Raw genomic sequence first — 14918 nt, forward strand, 5'->3', positions numbered from 1 at the left:
ATTTGTTTTCATTTTTTTTATAAACACCAAAAGTACCTATTTTTGTATGTGTGTGAGTGGATGTTGGGGATGTGTATATAAATATTATTATTATAAATATTGCTTTTTTGAAAAGTAGTAGTCACCAGAATTTGGAAGACATCTGAGCTCTTTGATAAACAGGGTTTGGCATGGAAGACCAGGTATTTAGCTTCGCTCATAGTTTCTCTCTTCTCTGTAGGTGTTCAAGCAGCAGACAGCAGTGCAGGCACCATAAGCAAAGCTCGATCCTCTAGCTTCAAAGCCGATCACAGCATTTCATCTTTGGAGTATGTGAAGTCCAAGATCGAGTTAACCCTACGTGAAGAAGAGGTTGTGTCCCAGCAGCAGCATCATGCTGGTGGAGAAGACTCGCTTCTGTCATCATCATCCGCACCAGGGGTTTATTTACAGGCATCTAGTCAAGGGCCAAGTAGGGAGACATATGGAAGCCGACCATCGTCTCGAGCATCAGTGGAGCCACAGCCTGGATCTGCTTATGAAGGAACTGTCAGCTCAACAGCATCATCTTCAGACACTGCAGAATCTAGTCAGTCGACGTCTGGAATAGGAGGCTGTCAGCCTGGTGGAGTAATAGACAGAGGAGCAGGAGTAAGAATGGAACATCACCCATCTCAGCAGGCACTAGACTGCACATCTCTTGGGGGTCGAGTAACCACTTTGACTTCCACTGCCGAAACTTCTGCTTCCCTTTCCTCTTCAGTCTCAAGTAGATCCCTTTCACCTTCCGTAGGATCTTCACAGTCTGCCTCTTCGGGTAAAAAACGTATCATGCACCGACCCCGGTTCCGTGGTGATGACCCTTCAGTCCCCACTCCAGGGCCTGGAGAAAAATTCCAATCCTTCCCTACCACATCCAGTCGAGATTACTCACGAGCTTCTGGTCTCATGCCATCCACCTCTACCACCAAACTGACCACAGCAGACACTGTACGTACCAGCTCTGGTACCAAGCCCACAACAACAGCTGCCTCTATGCATGGAGGGAGTTCAGGTTCGGAGAAAAAGTCTGCCCGCTCAGACCTATATGATTTTCCTGATGATAGCCCCGATGAAGATGCAGGAGGACGGCCGCCCAGTAGTTACATGGCTTTAGGTACTCAAGGTCGCAGTCCTCGCAAAGGTCATGTAGACAGCTCTGACTGCAGCAAGAGTGGGGGCATGGCCACTGGCTCTTCCGAGACCCGAGCTGATACTTCCGGTGTTGGCAGTTCAATGGATGAAAGAAGAGCCAGCGGGGATCATTTGACTGCTTTGGGAGGAAAAGATGGAAATGAGGCACAGGCATATGAAAGTTTTATGTCATCTTCAAGCAGCAGCAGTCATTCTCACCAGCACCGCGACCTGGGAGTGCAAGATGATCCTCGCGCTGTCTACAGAAGCCTCAGGGACTGCCGGGAAGTTGATGTCTCAAACACCAGTGTGGACTCTACGCACTCTGATAGCAAGACATCCGCAGCTCTTGGACCCGATGAAGTGTCTGATGCCATCGACAGTTCCACCATGTCTGGAGAAGGCAAAGTTGCTAAGCGAGGTGCTTCCCCACGGCGTGCGCCTGATGATGGAAATGTGGAAGGATCTGGATATGAACCTGGAGAAGCAGGCCAGAGCCGCAGCAGTCATGATGCCCTGACATACGTTCAGCACGCTCGCAGCCCTCGAGCTAGGGCCGCCTCAACGGAAGGGAGTGGAGGATCTGCTGGGGGTTATGCAGGAGTAGACAGTTCCAGCACTGAGCGCAGTCCCATGGGCTCAGGGTCTGTGGTGAGCACCTCTTCAACCCTGGGGCTCGGGAGTTACTCAATTAGCTCTGCCTCTGGCTCCACTCAGCCAGTCGTGTCATCAATGATGCGCGACACTGAGCATCAGCAGGTGTGCTCCAGAGACCAGGAGCCAAAGCCACTTTTGTCATCACAGTATGAAACTCTCTCTGACGATGACACCTAATCTTGTCAGATAGGTAAATACTGCAGACACATCATGATTTGCAAGTGTCAGAGGTGCAGTCAGTGGAACTTAACCTTTTTCCCATCCTGGTGAATAAATAAATATTAATTTGCTTGCAAGTTATCAGTAAATGACCATCATCAAAGGACAAAATAGAATTTACAATGATCACATCCTTCTGGTCTTTCTTATAAAAGACAAACAATAAACTGGATTCCTCAGCTGCAACAGTTCAAGGACAGAGTAAATCATTTAATGATGACATTAAAAGCCGTTTTGTTTACAGACATGTTTCATGAGCATTGGCTAAACAGTTTCATGTTAACGGTATTCATTAATGAGTTGTTGAGGTTGTGACTAGTGGATTTCCTGTGCTCTGTGCCACACTTAGCAATGGACTTGAAGTTCTAGAAGTTATTTTGAAACAGGAATATTCCAATCTAAAATTGATGAAGAAATCAGGTGCAGTTGAGAATTCATCTTCCTTTGATTCTTGTATGCTGATTTTCAAGTTAACACCTTTCTTGTAGATATTTTGTTATTGTTTATGGCGTTCCATTTTTGAATATATTTAATGAGCCTTTAAGACCTTAATTCACATTGTTACATTCAGCATCCCATTGCCAGCAAACCATCTGGATGCTTTTTTTTTCTTCGTTCATTTCTTACTTCAGATGGAATTTCTTGTATTTACTTTTGTTGCATTCTGTAAAAGAAATGTTCTTCGTGACATTTTGCTTTCCATCCAATTATGCCAGAAAATAAAGACATTCATGGTATTTATGTGTAGAAACTTGTGATAAACTTAGCTAATATACATCAGCATTCTCATAAAAACTGCTCATGAACTAAGAATTGAATTATGGATATATATACTGAAGCACAACCATTTTAGAATAAATGACCTGAACTCTCGAGAACATTTGTCATGTAATCCAGCCAAAGTGGGAGGGAAAACAGTAGTGGGTTAGATATAGAAATGCTTGGAGTCTTAAAAACATCTGAGTATCTTGGTGAAAGGACAATTGTTATTTTATGTATTTCACTTATTTTGAAATCTACCACTGTCATCTTTGCAGACTTTTCTTCTTATTCCTTTATGCCACCAGTAATGTATAGGGCCGCAGCTACACGCCATCGGATCCGGGCGTCCCTTCCCAGTTGGGTCCATGTCATGCCAGCTGCATCTTTGCAGACTATTGCATTTGATTTACAAGTGGATGCACTGTGGCAGCCAGCTTAGGTTCAGTCTGAGTTTTAACTGCCTCAACTGACTTCAATGTGCATCTCAACTTTTTTTCTGATTGAACTGCATGCATTCTCCTCAGGTGTCGATTCTAAACTATGGCATCTAGCAAACAAAAGAACTACTACTATTCTTTTTTTTTTTTGTAAAATATGTTTTGTTCAATTTTGCTAGGTTGTGATCCAAGGTATTGACTGTTCTAAAGCTGAACACTAGCTTGTGTCTGATGAAATGATAGGTTTCATATTTCAATCAGCATCTATGTGTACTAGGAGATAACAAATATGCTTTCTTTTAGCAAGGATCTGGCTATTTTGCAACAGTTGTTTAGCAAAACCACTGGTTTCAAGGTCTGACTTGCTTTTAAGTCCGGTGTTATTCACTTCTCAGTACATTAAGCTTGGCTGTTTGTGTGTTCACTGCACAGCTTTTTGGTTTCTGGTCATGTAATGTGGCTGATTTGAAGATAATGCCATAGGTTATTTCATGGGCTGGTAAATATGTTTTCTTTGCATTTCTTTAATGGATGGATGACACATTGTAATCGGTCAGTCAGAATGTTTCATCTTCCCTCAAAGAACCACGTGATGGAAGTATAGAACATTTGGTGTTTAAATGACAAAAATATTGTGATGCTATATATATGACTATGGGACGAGGATAGCCAAGTGGTTAGAGCACTGGCGGCCCGAACTGAGAGCATGCTTGTTTAATGCACAGTTAGTGCAGCAAACTTCCCCCTCGTCAGCCCAGCTGGCGAGAATGGGTACCTGACTCCTTAGATGGTTGGGGAAGGTAAGGCAGCGAGGGAGAGGAGATGGGTACCACCCTCATGTAAAGCTGGTCCCCGAGAAAAGTGAGATCTCTAACACCTCACCCCCCAACAACTGGAAAGGGTTAGGGGATGACCTTTACCTTTTTTGACCTGACCTTATACGATGATTTAACACTGTTGAATTGATTCATTTCAAGCCAGCATTTTTTTGTGCAGGCTTTATACCCATCTAGCAGTAAATTGTTCTTAAATTTTTTTTTCCATAGACAGTTCATGTGTGTGCTTGATTTCTGACAAAGGTGGCAAACATCCAGCAACTATCAGCTGAATGAAAATTAAAACAAGATTTGTCCATTTTGAACCTCTTGATTCTTCTGTAATGCCTTGGTCTGAGAGTGCCTATATCAACAACATAATGCCAGGTTATAGACTGGATCATAAAATGACAAGGGAAAATATATGCCATTTCTTGGAAGAAAGGTGATTACTGTGCAATGTAGAATGTCACAGCTTACTTTCTTGATGCCTGAAAGTATTGTTAATGTTGCCTTTTATTTTCTATGATCTATAAAAATGCCCGATGTTAAATTTCATGTTGGGTTATAAGGCTATACAGCTGGAGTGAAGTTCATGTGACCGTTTTATTAAGAGAATGATGTGGTTTATGACATCTTTGTATTATGAGTTACTTTCAGGAAAATAAGTGTGGATATAACAGGCACAAAACCACATTTTGTGAATGTCCTAAATCTCATTTCCTTGTCAGACAAAAATCACATTGGGTAAAATCAATCCATTGTTGTTATAAATTTTGGTTTGGAAATGTGGACTATACTTCAATTGAAATTTAAGTGACTTGCCTTTAGAGCAGCAAAGTAAGGAAAACGTTTCAATGTATAATGGTCTCTCTTTCTCTGGGAGGTAGGACAGTTTATCGATGTCTAATAAAATTATATCTCCAATGGAATTGTATCTAAATATGTGTGGGCATATGCATGTGTATACGTTGCATGAATGATGTGCGTTAGTGAGTAAATGCAGATAGGCAAATGGAATATCAGAATGAGTTATGTTTTTGTTGTGCTATGTTTCTTTGATGGTTAAGTTGAAATTTGACATCAACCCTTTTTAAGGACTAATAAAGATTTGTCATGTCCAAGAGATCAAATATTTGTGTTGCTTGTACGAGTCCTTGGTTTGATCAAGTTTACTACAACCAGTTGTTTTAGTTCAGTTTAATGAAAAATCACATTCACTTGGCTGCCAAACAACAACTTTAAAGAGCCTTAAGAAAAAACATGAAACTAACATTTTCATCAACTAGTCGATCCTAGCTGATCAGCTGGACTTGTCTTGAAAAAAGATGAAAGCATACTAATACCAGTAGTATGCAGTTCCACATAAAGAGTGCCCCCCCAAAAAAGTGACAGTGTAGTTCATGTATGTTAAAATATTTGGAAGTAAATCTTACACAGAATAATTTAAAAATAAGAAATAAATAGTTGATAACAAAAAAAAGTCCTTAATGAGACTGTGAAGTCCCATCCTTGCGTCTACAGAGGATACATAAAAATATTTCTTTCTTTTTCCCACTAAAATAAAAAAAGTTATCTGCAACATCATTCACGTGTGGAGGTAGCCATCCTCAACATGCTAGCTATACCTTTAGGCACCATAAGAAATGTTAACTCGGTCATCAACCAACCGGAAACCAGTTTGTGGCTTTAGGAGGAAAGCCCAATTCAGACCCCGCTTAACAAACCTTAGAGGGTAGATGGAGGTAGTCTCCAATCAATTGGTGTTTGCCCAGACTTTTCCAGTTCATTGTTTGCTTGCGAGAAACACTTACAGTTGAGAAACTTCCCAAAGCTGAGTGATGAAGGATGAGCACTTTTCAGTACTACGTGTTTCTTATCTACCAGCTCGCCTTTCTTGTGTGCAAAGTTCCCCCACAGAAGATACACAACTTTTTCACACTTGTCATTTATTATCTGGATGACCCTGTCGGTGAACTTCTGCCAGCCCAGATTCTTATGAGAGTTGGGCTTGTGCTGGGCTACTGTCAAGGTAGCATTGAGTAAAAGCACACCTTGCGATGCCCAATGTTGTAGACAACCATGGTCTGGAGAGGAAAAACCAGGAATGTCATTCTCTAGTTCTTTGTAGATATTGTAAAGGGAACGTGGGATCTTGCTGTCCTTGGGAACAGAAAAAGCTAACCCCATTGCCTGGTTGTTATTGTGGTATGGGTCCTGACCAATGATCACCACTTTCACCTTGTCCAGAGGCGTCAAATTAAAGGCATTAAAAATCAGATGCAGGGGAGGACAAACTTCACCGACCCCCTTATATGCTTCTGCTAGTTTGGCCTCTAATTCTTGAAAATAAGGCTCTTGCATCTCCTTGCATAAAGCCTCACGCCAGGATGAGTCTGTGAGTTGTGTACAAAGTGAAAATTTACCAGCTGCTTCTGGTTTTGCTTCCTTCGATTCAAGCTTAACATCCTCCTCCGAAGCAGCAGTTTCCTTGGCATGTTTTGCCAAGGTTGCATCTATGGGTGCCTTGTTTGTTTCTTCTCTACGCTTCTGCTTAGGTGGCATTTTGCATAGTTTTATAAGAGAGACAGATCACAAAAATCTTCAACTATGAAACTTATTTGGTTCCCAGACATAAGCCCAATATTTGAGATCTATATTACACATGAATCAGTGTATACATGTTATGGAACACTACTTTTCTCTTAGCACAAAAATAAAGTTGATCAAATTACTCCAACACATATAGTTTTAAAACCAGTGGATAAACAAGAAACTCTGAACTGTAAATATAATAAAATTATTAAATGCTAACTCTCAAACAATATAGTGAGTAAACAGTACACAAAAAATAATTACTGCATTAACAGTGCCACATAACTCTATCTTTGTATTAATTCAAACCTTAAAGTCCATTTACAGCTTGCAATGTTGCGGTAAATCAAATAAAACAAAAACTAAGCCAGTGTTGTCAGAAAGAACTACACACTCTTCTTAAAAATCAGGCACCGGCACCTGTGACAAACACCCTTTGAAAGAATTCAGCCTGACATCCACTTCTCCTTCTTCAAGTGGGTCATCACCATACAGTTCTTTATAGCACTGATCTGAGATGCACATCCGTACACATTTTGTGTGCTCAACTCCATACTTGCCCTGACACTCTGCTGTCATCTCACACCGCTGCCTAGCTGCTCTGTATTTTTTGTCATCACGTTTCTTGCGGTAAGTATACTGTTTAAACTTGTACTCTACAGGTTGTGCTGTGCACATAAACACCTCAATGAGTGCAAGTAGTAGCACCAAGACCAAAGCTGTTCGGGATGCACTGAGCAAAGTCTTCATACCTCTCACAATTTTCTTAAGTCAATATCTAATAACACACTCAGTCGCCTAATGACTAAACTGGTAAATAAGTTGGATCTGAAACAAAACAATAATAAAAGCATAAGGCAGAGAAACCAAACATAATAACACAAACATGCTGTCCTAACTAACAATTACTAGAGGCATCCCACAATCAAAAAGTAGATTTGTTTTTTATTAGGAGTTTCTTTGTTTGTAACACCTGTTACAAAATAATTTTCAAGACTGTGAAAGTGATATAGTAAAGCAAACTACACAGCGCTATTAAACAAATTCACCACCACCACCTACCGCTTTTTTAAGCCTCGTCGATTGATAGTCTTAAAATAAAGTTCACTCATGTTAGTTTTTGCTCCACACATGCCTTACATGCACATCAATGCATCAAGTGATTACACCATGTTTTATTATGGCAAATGGGTAAATTAATAGCGGCTACATTGAGTGTGGAGTACGAATGAGCACATTCCAAGCTACACTGTCGTGGTGAAGGGTGGTCAAAACAAGAAGCGAGCAGTCTATCAGTTATTAAATCTAATCAGTTACAATGCTGAAGAAAAAACGGCATACACTGGTCTTAATATATGTACATATTTTTTAATGAAAGTAAATAAAAGCTCAGACAAGAAATTGTCTCACCAAAGTCTTCTGGTTTTCCTGCCACATTCCATTTTCCAAAACCACATTCTGCAAAATGATGTTTCCCTGTATTGTGCGGATTCCCAGATGGTTTGATCACGGACGTAATAGGTGGACTGCTGTCTGTCTACCAAGACCGACGCTTAGCCTCTTGTGAAGTTCTCCGCTGTTAGTCTTGGCGAGCGGTAACGAAAGAATGTGACTAAACCGGAAGCTTTGTAGTCTCATGCCTCGTTTTAGTAGTTAATGCGAAAAGTGAATAAACCGGAAGCTTCATAGTCTCATGCCTCGTTTTAGTAGTAAAATGGAAAAGAAATCATCTGCCAGCAGTCCAGTAATACAAGTTCGTCGTTTGGTGTTTGCCATTTCAAAAACGACTTTGGCAATGCGGAAAATAAATAGGCCGTGTAGAGAATGGTACAGATAGTGTATTCTGGCAGCTAGTTCGATTGTGTGTTTAGTGCAACAGTATCCAGTCTTTTATTGGAATTATAAGGAATCACACCGACACGTCATTGTCACGATTTTCAGATGTGTCGTCTGTGTTGCAGCGCGTAATGGAGGGTCATGTTGACATTCCAGACGAAGTCCAAACAAATAACATCAAAGAACTTACAACATTTCCTTTTCCCCCAGCCTCAGAATGCACATACACAAACTGTTACTGGTACATTTATTTATTTATACTCACTTGCACGTGCAACAAAATAGTCCGTGTGTGTTAAGATTGTCCATTTGAATGCGGCACCTTTGCTGCTATAATGTTTTTTTTAAAAATATATTAATACTAGTATAATGAAATGACATTGAAACATGACTAGTTCATCACTTTGAAGCTTTATGACTAAACTGGTGTCAGTAATTGTGGTCTTATGTTGTTATCTGTACTTTTTCTAGCGAAGAAAATGTTTGGAAGCTGTGTGATCACATCAGAACTAAGCATCCTTCACATCTGGAGAAGTGCTTTGTAGTGTTTATTTCAAATGAGGAAAAACAGGTATTTATAGGCCTTATTTCAAATAGTGTTTTGTTTAGAAAAGAAGGAATAGATGAAGAAGTTACAGAATAAATGAAGAACTGAGCAAAAGTTTGAATGATTGAAGTTTGATAGATTTAAAGATTCAGGGAGTATTCAGTGATAGCATAAATGTAGTCCTCAGCAATAATTCTTCTACCCATTTCTCTTGTTCTTTTTTGAAATAATGAAAGTCTGACAAATGGCACTCAGGTTCCTCTCTGGCATCAGAAAGCCAGCAAACGTCCAGACAGACTAGTAGTATGGGTAAGTATTTATTAATAACTGACTAGTCTAGCTATATCTTTGTACCATTTTTGGATCTTTTTATTTCTTGTTTTCAGTGAAAGAAAGCATTTTCAGACATTTATTTAAGGCTTTTTTTTAAAAGAAACATGGACTAGTGATCGATATTAAGAGTTAGCAGCCTTATGTGCAGCTCTGTGGATTGCAGTCAGAGATTTCTTTCTCAGCCCTTGTTCTATTGTGCCCGTTTGCATCTTTATGAACTTTCTGGGGTTTTTTAAACTGTAATTTAAGTTAAGGTGACCAGATGTCCCGCTTTAGGCGGGACAGTCCCGCTTTTGACCTCTTGTCCCGCCTGAATATCGGGCAGGACGCCCAATGTCCCGCTTTCTGGCTTTCTGGCAAGTCCATCAAATGTCCCGGTTGTCTTTAAAAATCACTATTTTCGGCATTTTTTGACGGTGACGACACCATCATCGGCACGTGTCCCGCTTTCGCCCCCGAAACGTCTGGTCACCTTATTTAAGTCGCACTGTTTCAGGAGCTATTTATTACTGGTGATTTGTGTAGTGTATTAAATACAAACATTATATCCAGAAAATATCAGTTTTGTTCAAGACTAAGCAAAGTGTCAAATTATTCTCAAATGACTAGTGTTAGTTGATTGCAAGAAGTCTTAGCAATATGTCATGAGCTAAAATTTAAGCATTTTACTTTCAAATTTTTATCTGTTTTATTTTTTGGAAAGGGATTGAAACCTTATTTTTGTATAGATAGTACTGACATAGATCAAATTGCAAGATGCATGGCTAATTTAATTTGTGCGCTTGTGGCATTACAGCCGAGATAGGTCGCACTCTCTGGACTGACCAGTAATGATAAAAGGAAGACAATGGAAGGTTAGGCACACTGAACAGATGCAGTGAATGCAGTCTTGTCATTACACTGAATCTTCAATAAGTCAGTAAAGTTCTGCATCCAAAAATATCTGAAAGTTATCATGGCATTTTTATGGAAGCTCAACTCTCAATCTTTGGTGCATTGGCCCAACTTTTGCAAATAGAAATACTGTTCCATCAACACAAGTCTTGTGAGAGCAATTTTCTAATGGTCATTGTAAGCTGAACTTCCTTGATATACATGATGTCAGCTTATTGCAGGCTTGCCTGCTATTCCACGAAAAGCTTGTTGTGATAGCTCGGCATCAAATCTTTCAAAAGCAGCTGCAGGAAGATAATCAGAGTTTGAAGATGACATCAAAACTTTCTGATCCACTCCTGCTGTCTATGATAGCACATGATTCTGTTTCTATTACCTGTTTGCCATTGACTGGACTGAATGTGATGACACACAGTTTCATCAAAGCAGTTGCATCTGCCACAGGAGTCCAACTCTTTTTGCATTTATTACTTTCACGAAAAGCAGGTACAGTGGAGGCCTCATTGGCTATCGAGTCTTTGGACAGTGAACTGTAATTGGTTCAGTCTACCTTCTCCTTTTCTGACATCTTTTCCCCCATCTTTTCCCCTTCACTAGTAATCAGGTAACTGTTTGCTGTAGGCTTGTCATAGTTTTCCAAACACTAGTTTGAGCAAGCCTCAAACTTAATATCGTTACCCATGCTACTGCTACAAAACCTTCCTCATAGTGCAGTAGTCACTGTTTTTGGAACTAAGCACAAATTGTGTTTGCATGAAGTGTAATATCATCATGAGAACCTAGGTTCTTCAGCTGTTTGTTTGGATATACTCAAGTCCATGCTTCATTTTTTTTCTCTACATGATCATTTAACAGCACAATCAAAGGTGTTAAAAGCTCATATTTGTGTGTTATTTTGATTATGATAACAACACTATTACTTTACCACTTTTGCAGACAATCTTTCTCACAAAGCTATTGAAAGCAGTGGAACTCTCTTCCACATCACATTCACCACACTGACTACACTCAAATGCAGTCTCAAAACATATCTTTTCACAAAGTATTATCCCTGAATTACTATTTTTAACTTCCTTGTAATACTGTCTGTCATGCTAATTGTCATGTAATGATTCCATCTTACACTGTTTATATCCCTTCGTACATTCATTGCTTTACATTCTACTCTTGTACCTCATCTTTGTGTTGTTCAGTTTGTCTATACGTACCTCACTGTCCGCTGGATGTTATCTTTCATTTACATGTATCATTATTGGTCTGAGCAAAGAGTGCAGTCGATCTTGGTCGTGATGCTGCACATTATAAATTCTCATTAGTATTATTGCAATGACTTGTTAATGCCGAATCCCTTCTAAGATGCTCCATAGCTCAATTTTAGATATTAACACTCTTAAATGTTCGTATGTGTCATTCTTTCAAAGATCTGTTTCTTCTTCTTATACTGTGCTGCTTTTGTATATTCATTATAAATCGATACTAAGTACTTGTGGAGCTATTATTCTAGCGTTTAAAATTGCTTAACAGTTAATGTATATCTGAAATTTTACCTCGTTCATAATGCCTTTGTAAAATTTTCATCAAGTTTATATCTAAATGTGAAGTTGTTCACTTACCTGCAGCTTAAATTTATGCTTGTCAGTTTTGTGCCTATATCACTGTATCAGTTTTATGCACTTCAGTGACAGATGGAACAACAATCTTTAGCCAGTAAAATAGATTAACAGCTCAGAAGATCAAGATTATATTGTTTCAAAATGTAATTGACACCAGCTCACATGCTCTTTTACTTGTGTATTCAACAGGAGTAAAAGAAATAACTTTATCAATATGATTATATTGATAACAGGACTACCATGTGGTGTTGGTGTATCAGCATGACCGGGGAGGCTTAGTTTATGACCTTGACACAGAGCTGCTTTTCCCTTCCCCTCTTGCTTTGTATGTGGAACATGCCATTGGAGATGACAGCTGGCTTAAGCCAGAATTTCACAGGTATGGGAAGTGAAAAGTGAGTGTCTTAACGAAATGTGTAAAATAGTAATGCGATCATGAGGTGGGTTTTATTACCATGTTGTAAATTTCACAGTACATGGTTTTGCTGTGAGAAGTTATGCTTTTACATTGATTTTTTGTTGTTGTCATGATGCCATCATTGAAAGTCTTTTTTGACTGAATTATGTTTACTTGACTGATGGCAGGCGATTCCGGGTGGTTGCTGGGGAAGAATATTTGAAAGAATTCGCCTCTGACAGATCCCATATGACAAAAGAAGATGGTACCTGGATGGTTGAACCACCTACATACCCTTGTATACAAACGCTGGGTAGGTAACTTATTAAAATACTGTATCTGTGTGTATAAGATTGGAGGCATGTGCAGCCCATGTATATAGGTGTTTTTGTTTACTATGTACACCTCCACAAACATGCGTACATGATTGGTTAAAATGCATCCTCATTCTTTTCCTCTGTTTTGAAGCTTTCCCTCTCTGTCTCACTTCCTTTTAGCATAATTAAAAAACATCAAAACTATCATAAAATTCTTTATTGCAATATTTTTTAGAGAATCCTTTAAAATTGATGAGTTAACAAGATCTTCTAAACTGTCACTGTAAGATAATCACAACAATGCTAAAGTGGTGAAAAATATAGACTGGCTTAACTTTATTGGTTACAAGCGTTTAATTAACAAGAAACTACTGCTATTCTGCTACATTTTAAGACAGTTAACATCAATGCAGACTAAATAAAGGAAGAAAGAAATAAGCACATTTGGAGCTGGTCTAGAAACAGCTGTACTTCTCTTTCTGCTTTCAGCATGTCAGAACAACTTGGCAGATTTCATTTCCATGCAGGAAGGGACTGGCGTTGGGAAAGTGGTGGACACTAAGAGTCTTGTGAAAATGTTTTCACAGTGATTGAGTGTGATTGCATATTTTTGTAAATGTTTAAAATAGACTTTATCAACATTTTGTTCCTACTAAAATAACATTGAGCTGTGTGTTCAACATTTTCCAGTGTCATTACAGTAATTCTCAGTTAATATCTCTATTTGTCTTTTGTCACACACTTGCAGTGTAGTTCATTAACATGCAGATTCACAGTTAATGTCCCTGTTGTCATGCATGTAATACATGATCCCACTGAACAAGTTTGAGGCGCTTGTATAGCACAGCCAGGCATGTCTGTGATCACCTCGATGCCAACATTGTAATCTCAACTTTGACACCGCTAGGAAGACTGCCATATATATGGTCTGTAAAGAGAAAATCTTTAGATTGTGTTTGTATCATTCAAAATGACATCCTGTAACTTGAGAGCTTATTGTGAAAGGCAAGGAACTAAGATTGACAAAAAGACCCAATCAGCCCAAATATAGGATTTTACTTTTTTAAACTTGTGCTTTCTTTAAAGATTTTAATTTGCTTGCTGTCAGGAATGGATTAAATCTCATGTTACTAAGGTTACAGATAACTTTAAAAATCAACTCCACAAGTATCTCGTTATTTTTGCCAAGACGTCAATATCTGTCCCTTAATATGTTCTTTAGCCTTGCATTTGTCATTTTTAAAAATCATGGGATGCAATTTTTCAGGAAGATGGCATATTCTTCTTTGAGATCCTTTGAATTACTGTTAATCCTCTCAGAAGTTTGGAAAGACTAACAATAATATTATCTACACTTGAGTGCTTGTAGAAATGCTCTTAGCTGTGTACTTTTCCTTCCACCATCTATAAGATATAGACGATTTTTTTATAAAGTTTATTTTCATGGTAAAGACAAAAAAGGGCATTAATATAATGTAGAATGTAGTCTCTTGTTGTAACCTTCTATAACAAGACAGTCTACCTCTGTTCTAAATCTATCATAAGTCTCATCAGTCATCCAAACAAGTTCAGTCCTACTGAACAGACTTACATAGACTTAACCACAAGTGCTAAAACTCACCCAGAACTATTTAAGAGTTGGCAGGTTTTATAAAGATAAACATCATGGTCTGATTCAAGCACAACAGTTAAATACTTGTCTTCTGTATAGCTAGGATCGGATGCTGGGTTCAATTAATTTAATTTAGTGAAATGAGAAGTGTGTGTTTGGACTTGAGGTAGTCATGCTGTTCACAACAGAACCTTGGCCAGGAGTTTACAATAGCTTTTCTTTATTTACTTGTAAGTTATATAATATTATGAGCATATACTCAAATGTAAATTAATAATTAGTTTGATATGCGACAGTTTGGGGTCTATGACATTAAATTAAAAAAAAAAATGTTGTTGAAGTTTAATTATTCATGTTTCACCTGCCATATAAAGTTTTTAGGTTTCATGTTTTTTCTTGTAGGTAGTGGGTTAGACAGCAGTTTATATGTGTAAACATTACGAACTCTTTTTAATTGTGTTGTATCTCAAAAAACTCCTTAGTGTAAAGATATACAAATTTCATGTTCTTAAGGAAATTGTACAGTTAAGAGAAAAACTATAATTAAACACCAAGTTATCACTGATTATGTGACTGTTAAAGTAGAATAATAGCATGTGTGTGTGAGAGAGAGCACGCAAGAATTTTTGTTTTTTATACCTGTGTCTCTATACCTATACCTATGTGTGTGTGTATACATGTGAATATGTATCTAAGTATATATGTAGGACAGCTTGAATGCTTGATGTTTTT

The 14918-nt window shown here is 38.5% G+C and overlaps 3 protein-coding genes across 17 annotated transcripts in view; 2 read left to right on the plus strand and 1 right to left on the minus strand.

The window, feature by feature from the left end:
- The window catches only part of LOC112562006 (nuclear receptor corepressor 2-like), an 81152-nt gene extending 75984 nt beyond the window's left edge, over nt 1–5168 (plus strand). For 10 of the 11 annotated variants that reach the window (XM_025234942.1, XM_025234941.1, XM_025234936.1 and 7 more), the window contains one exon: nt 221–5168. In XM_025234942.1, the coding sequence (XP_025090727.1) occupies nt 221–1986 (1766 nt within the window). In that variant the 3' untranslated portion in view covers nt 1987–5168. The remainder of the gene's footprint in view (nt 1–220) is intronic. The other variant, XM_025234945.1, reaches the window with a different exon arrangement.
- A 62-nt stretch (nt 5169–5230) lies between these two features.
- LOC112562015 (uracil-DNA glycosylase-like) lies at nt 5231–7033 on the minus strand. Its single transcript, XM_025234969.1, has one exon. It carries the CDS (start codon nt 6605–6607, stop codon nt 5771–5773), a length of 837 nt encoding a protein of 278 aa, XP_025090754.1. The 5' UTR covers nt 6608–7033; the 3' UTR covers nt 5231–5770.
- Nucleotides 7034–8336: 1303 nt separating this feature from the next.
- Nucleotides 8337–14752, plus strand: LOC112562017 (protein N-terminal glutamine amidohydrolase-like). Of its 5 annotated transcripts, XM_025234974.1 has the most exons (7): nt 8344–8464; nt 8599–8714; nt 8945–9044; nt 9276–9329; nt 12094–12239; nt 12446–12570; nt 13064–14752. In XM_025234974.1, the coding sequence occupies exons 1-7, from the start codon at nt 8462–8464 to the stop codon at nt 13162–13164; spliced, it is 645 nt and encodes a 214-aa protein (XP_025090759.1). In that variant the 5' UTR covers nt 8344–8461; the 3' UTR covers nt 13165–14752. The 5 variants fall into 5 exon arrangements, with proteins under 5 accessions (XP_025090758.1, XP_025090761.1, XP_025090762.1 ...); XM_025234973.1 differs by lacking the exon at nt 8599–8714 and having other exon boundaries at nt 8337–8464; XM_025234977.1 differs by lacking the exon at nt 9276–9329 and having other exon boundaries at nt 8343–8464.
- The last annotated feature ends 166 nt before the right edge of the window (nt 14753–14918 follow it).

Source organism: Pomacea canaliculata, linkage group LG4 (genome assembly GCF_003073045.1).
Source record: "Pomacea canaliculata isolate SZHN2017 linkage group LG4, ASM307304v1, whole genome shotgun sequence".
Taxonomy (NCBI): domain Eukaryota; kingdom Metazoa; phylum Mollusca; class Gastropoda; order Architaenioglossa; family Ampullariidae; genus Pomacea; species Pomacea canaliculata.

Coding starts and splice junctions, on each gene's coding strand:
- LOC112562015 (XM_025234969.1), bottom strand. CDS start 6,607: ATGCCACCTAAGCAGAAGCGTAGAGAAGAAACAAACAAGGCACCCATA.
- LOC112562017 (XM_025234974.1), top strand. Junction 9,045..9,275: donor TTTCAAATGAGGAAAAACAG/GTATTTATAGGC, acceptor AATGGCACTCAG/GTTCCTCTCTGGCATCAGAA. Junction 9,330..12,093: donor CAGACAGACTAGTAGTATGG/GTAAGTATTTAT, acceptor TATTGATAACAG/GACTACCATGTGGTGTTGGT.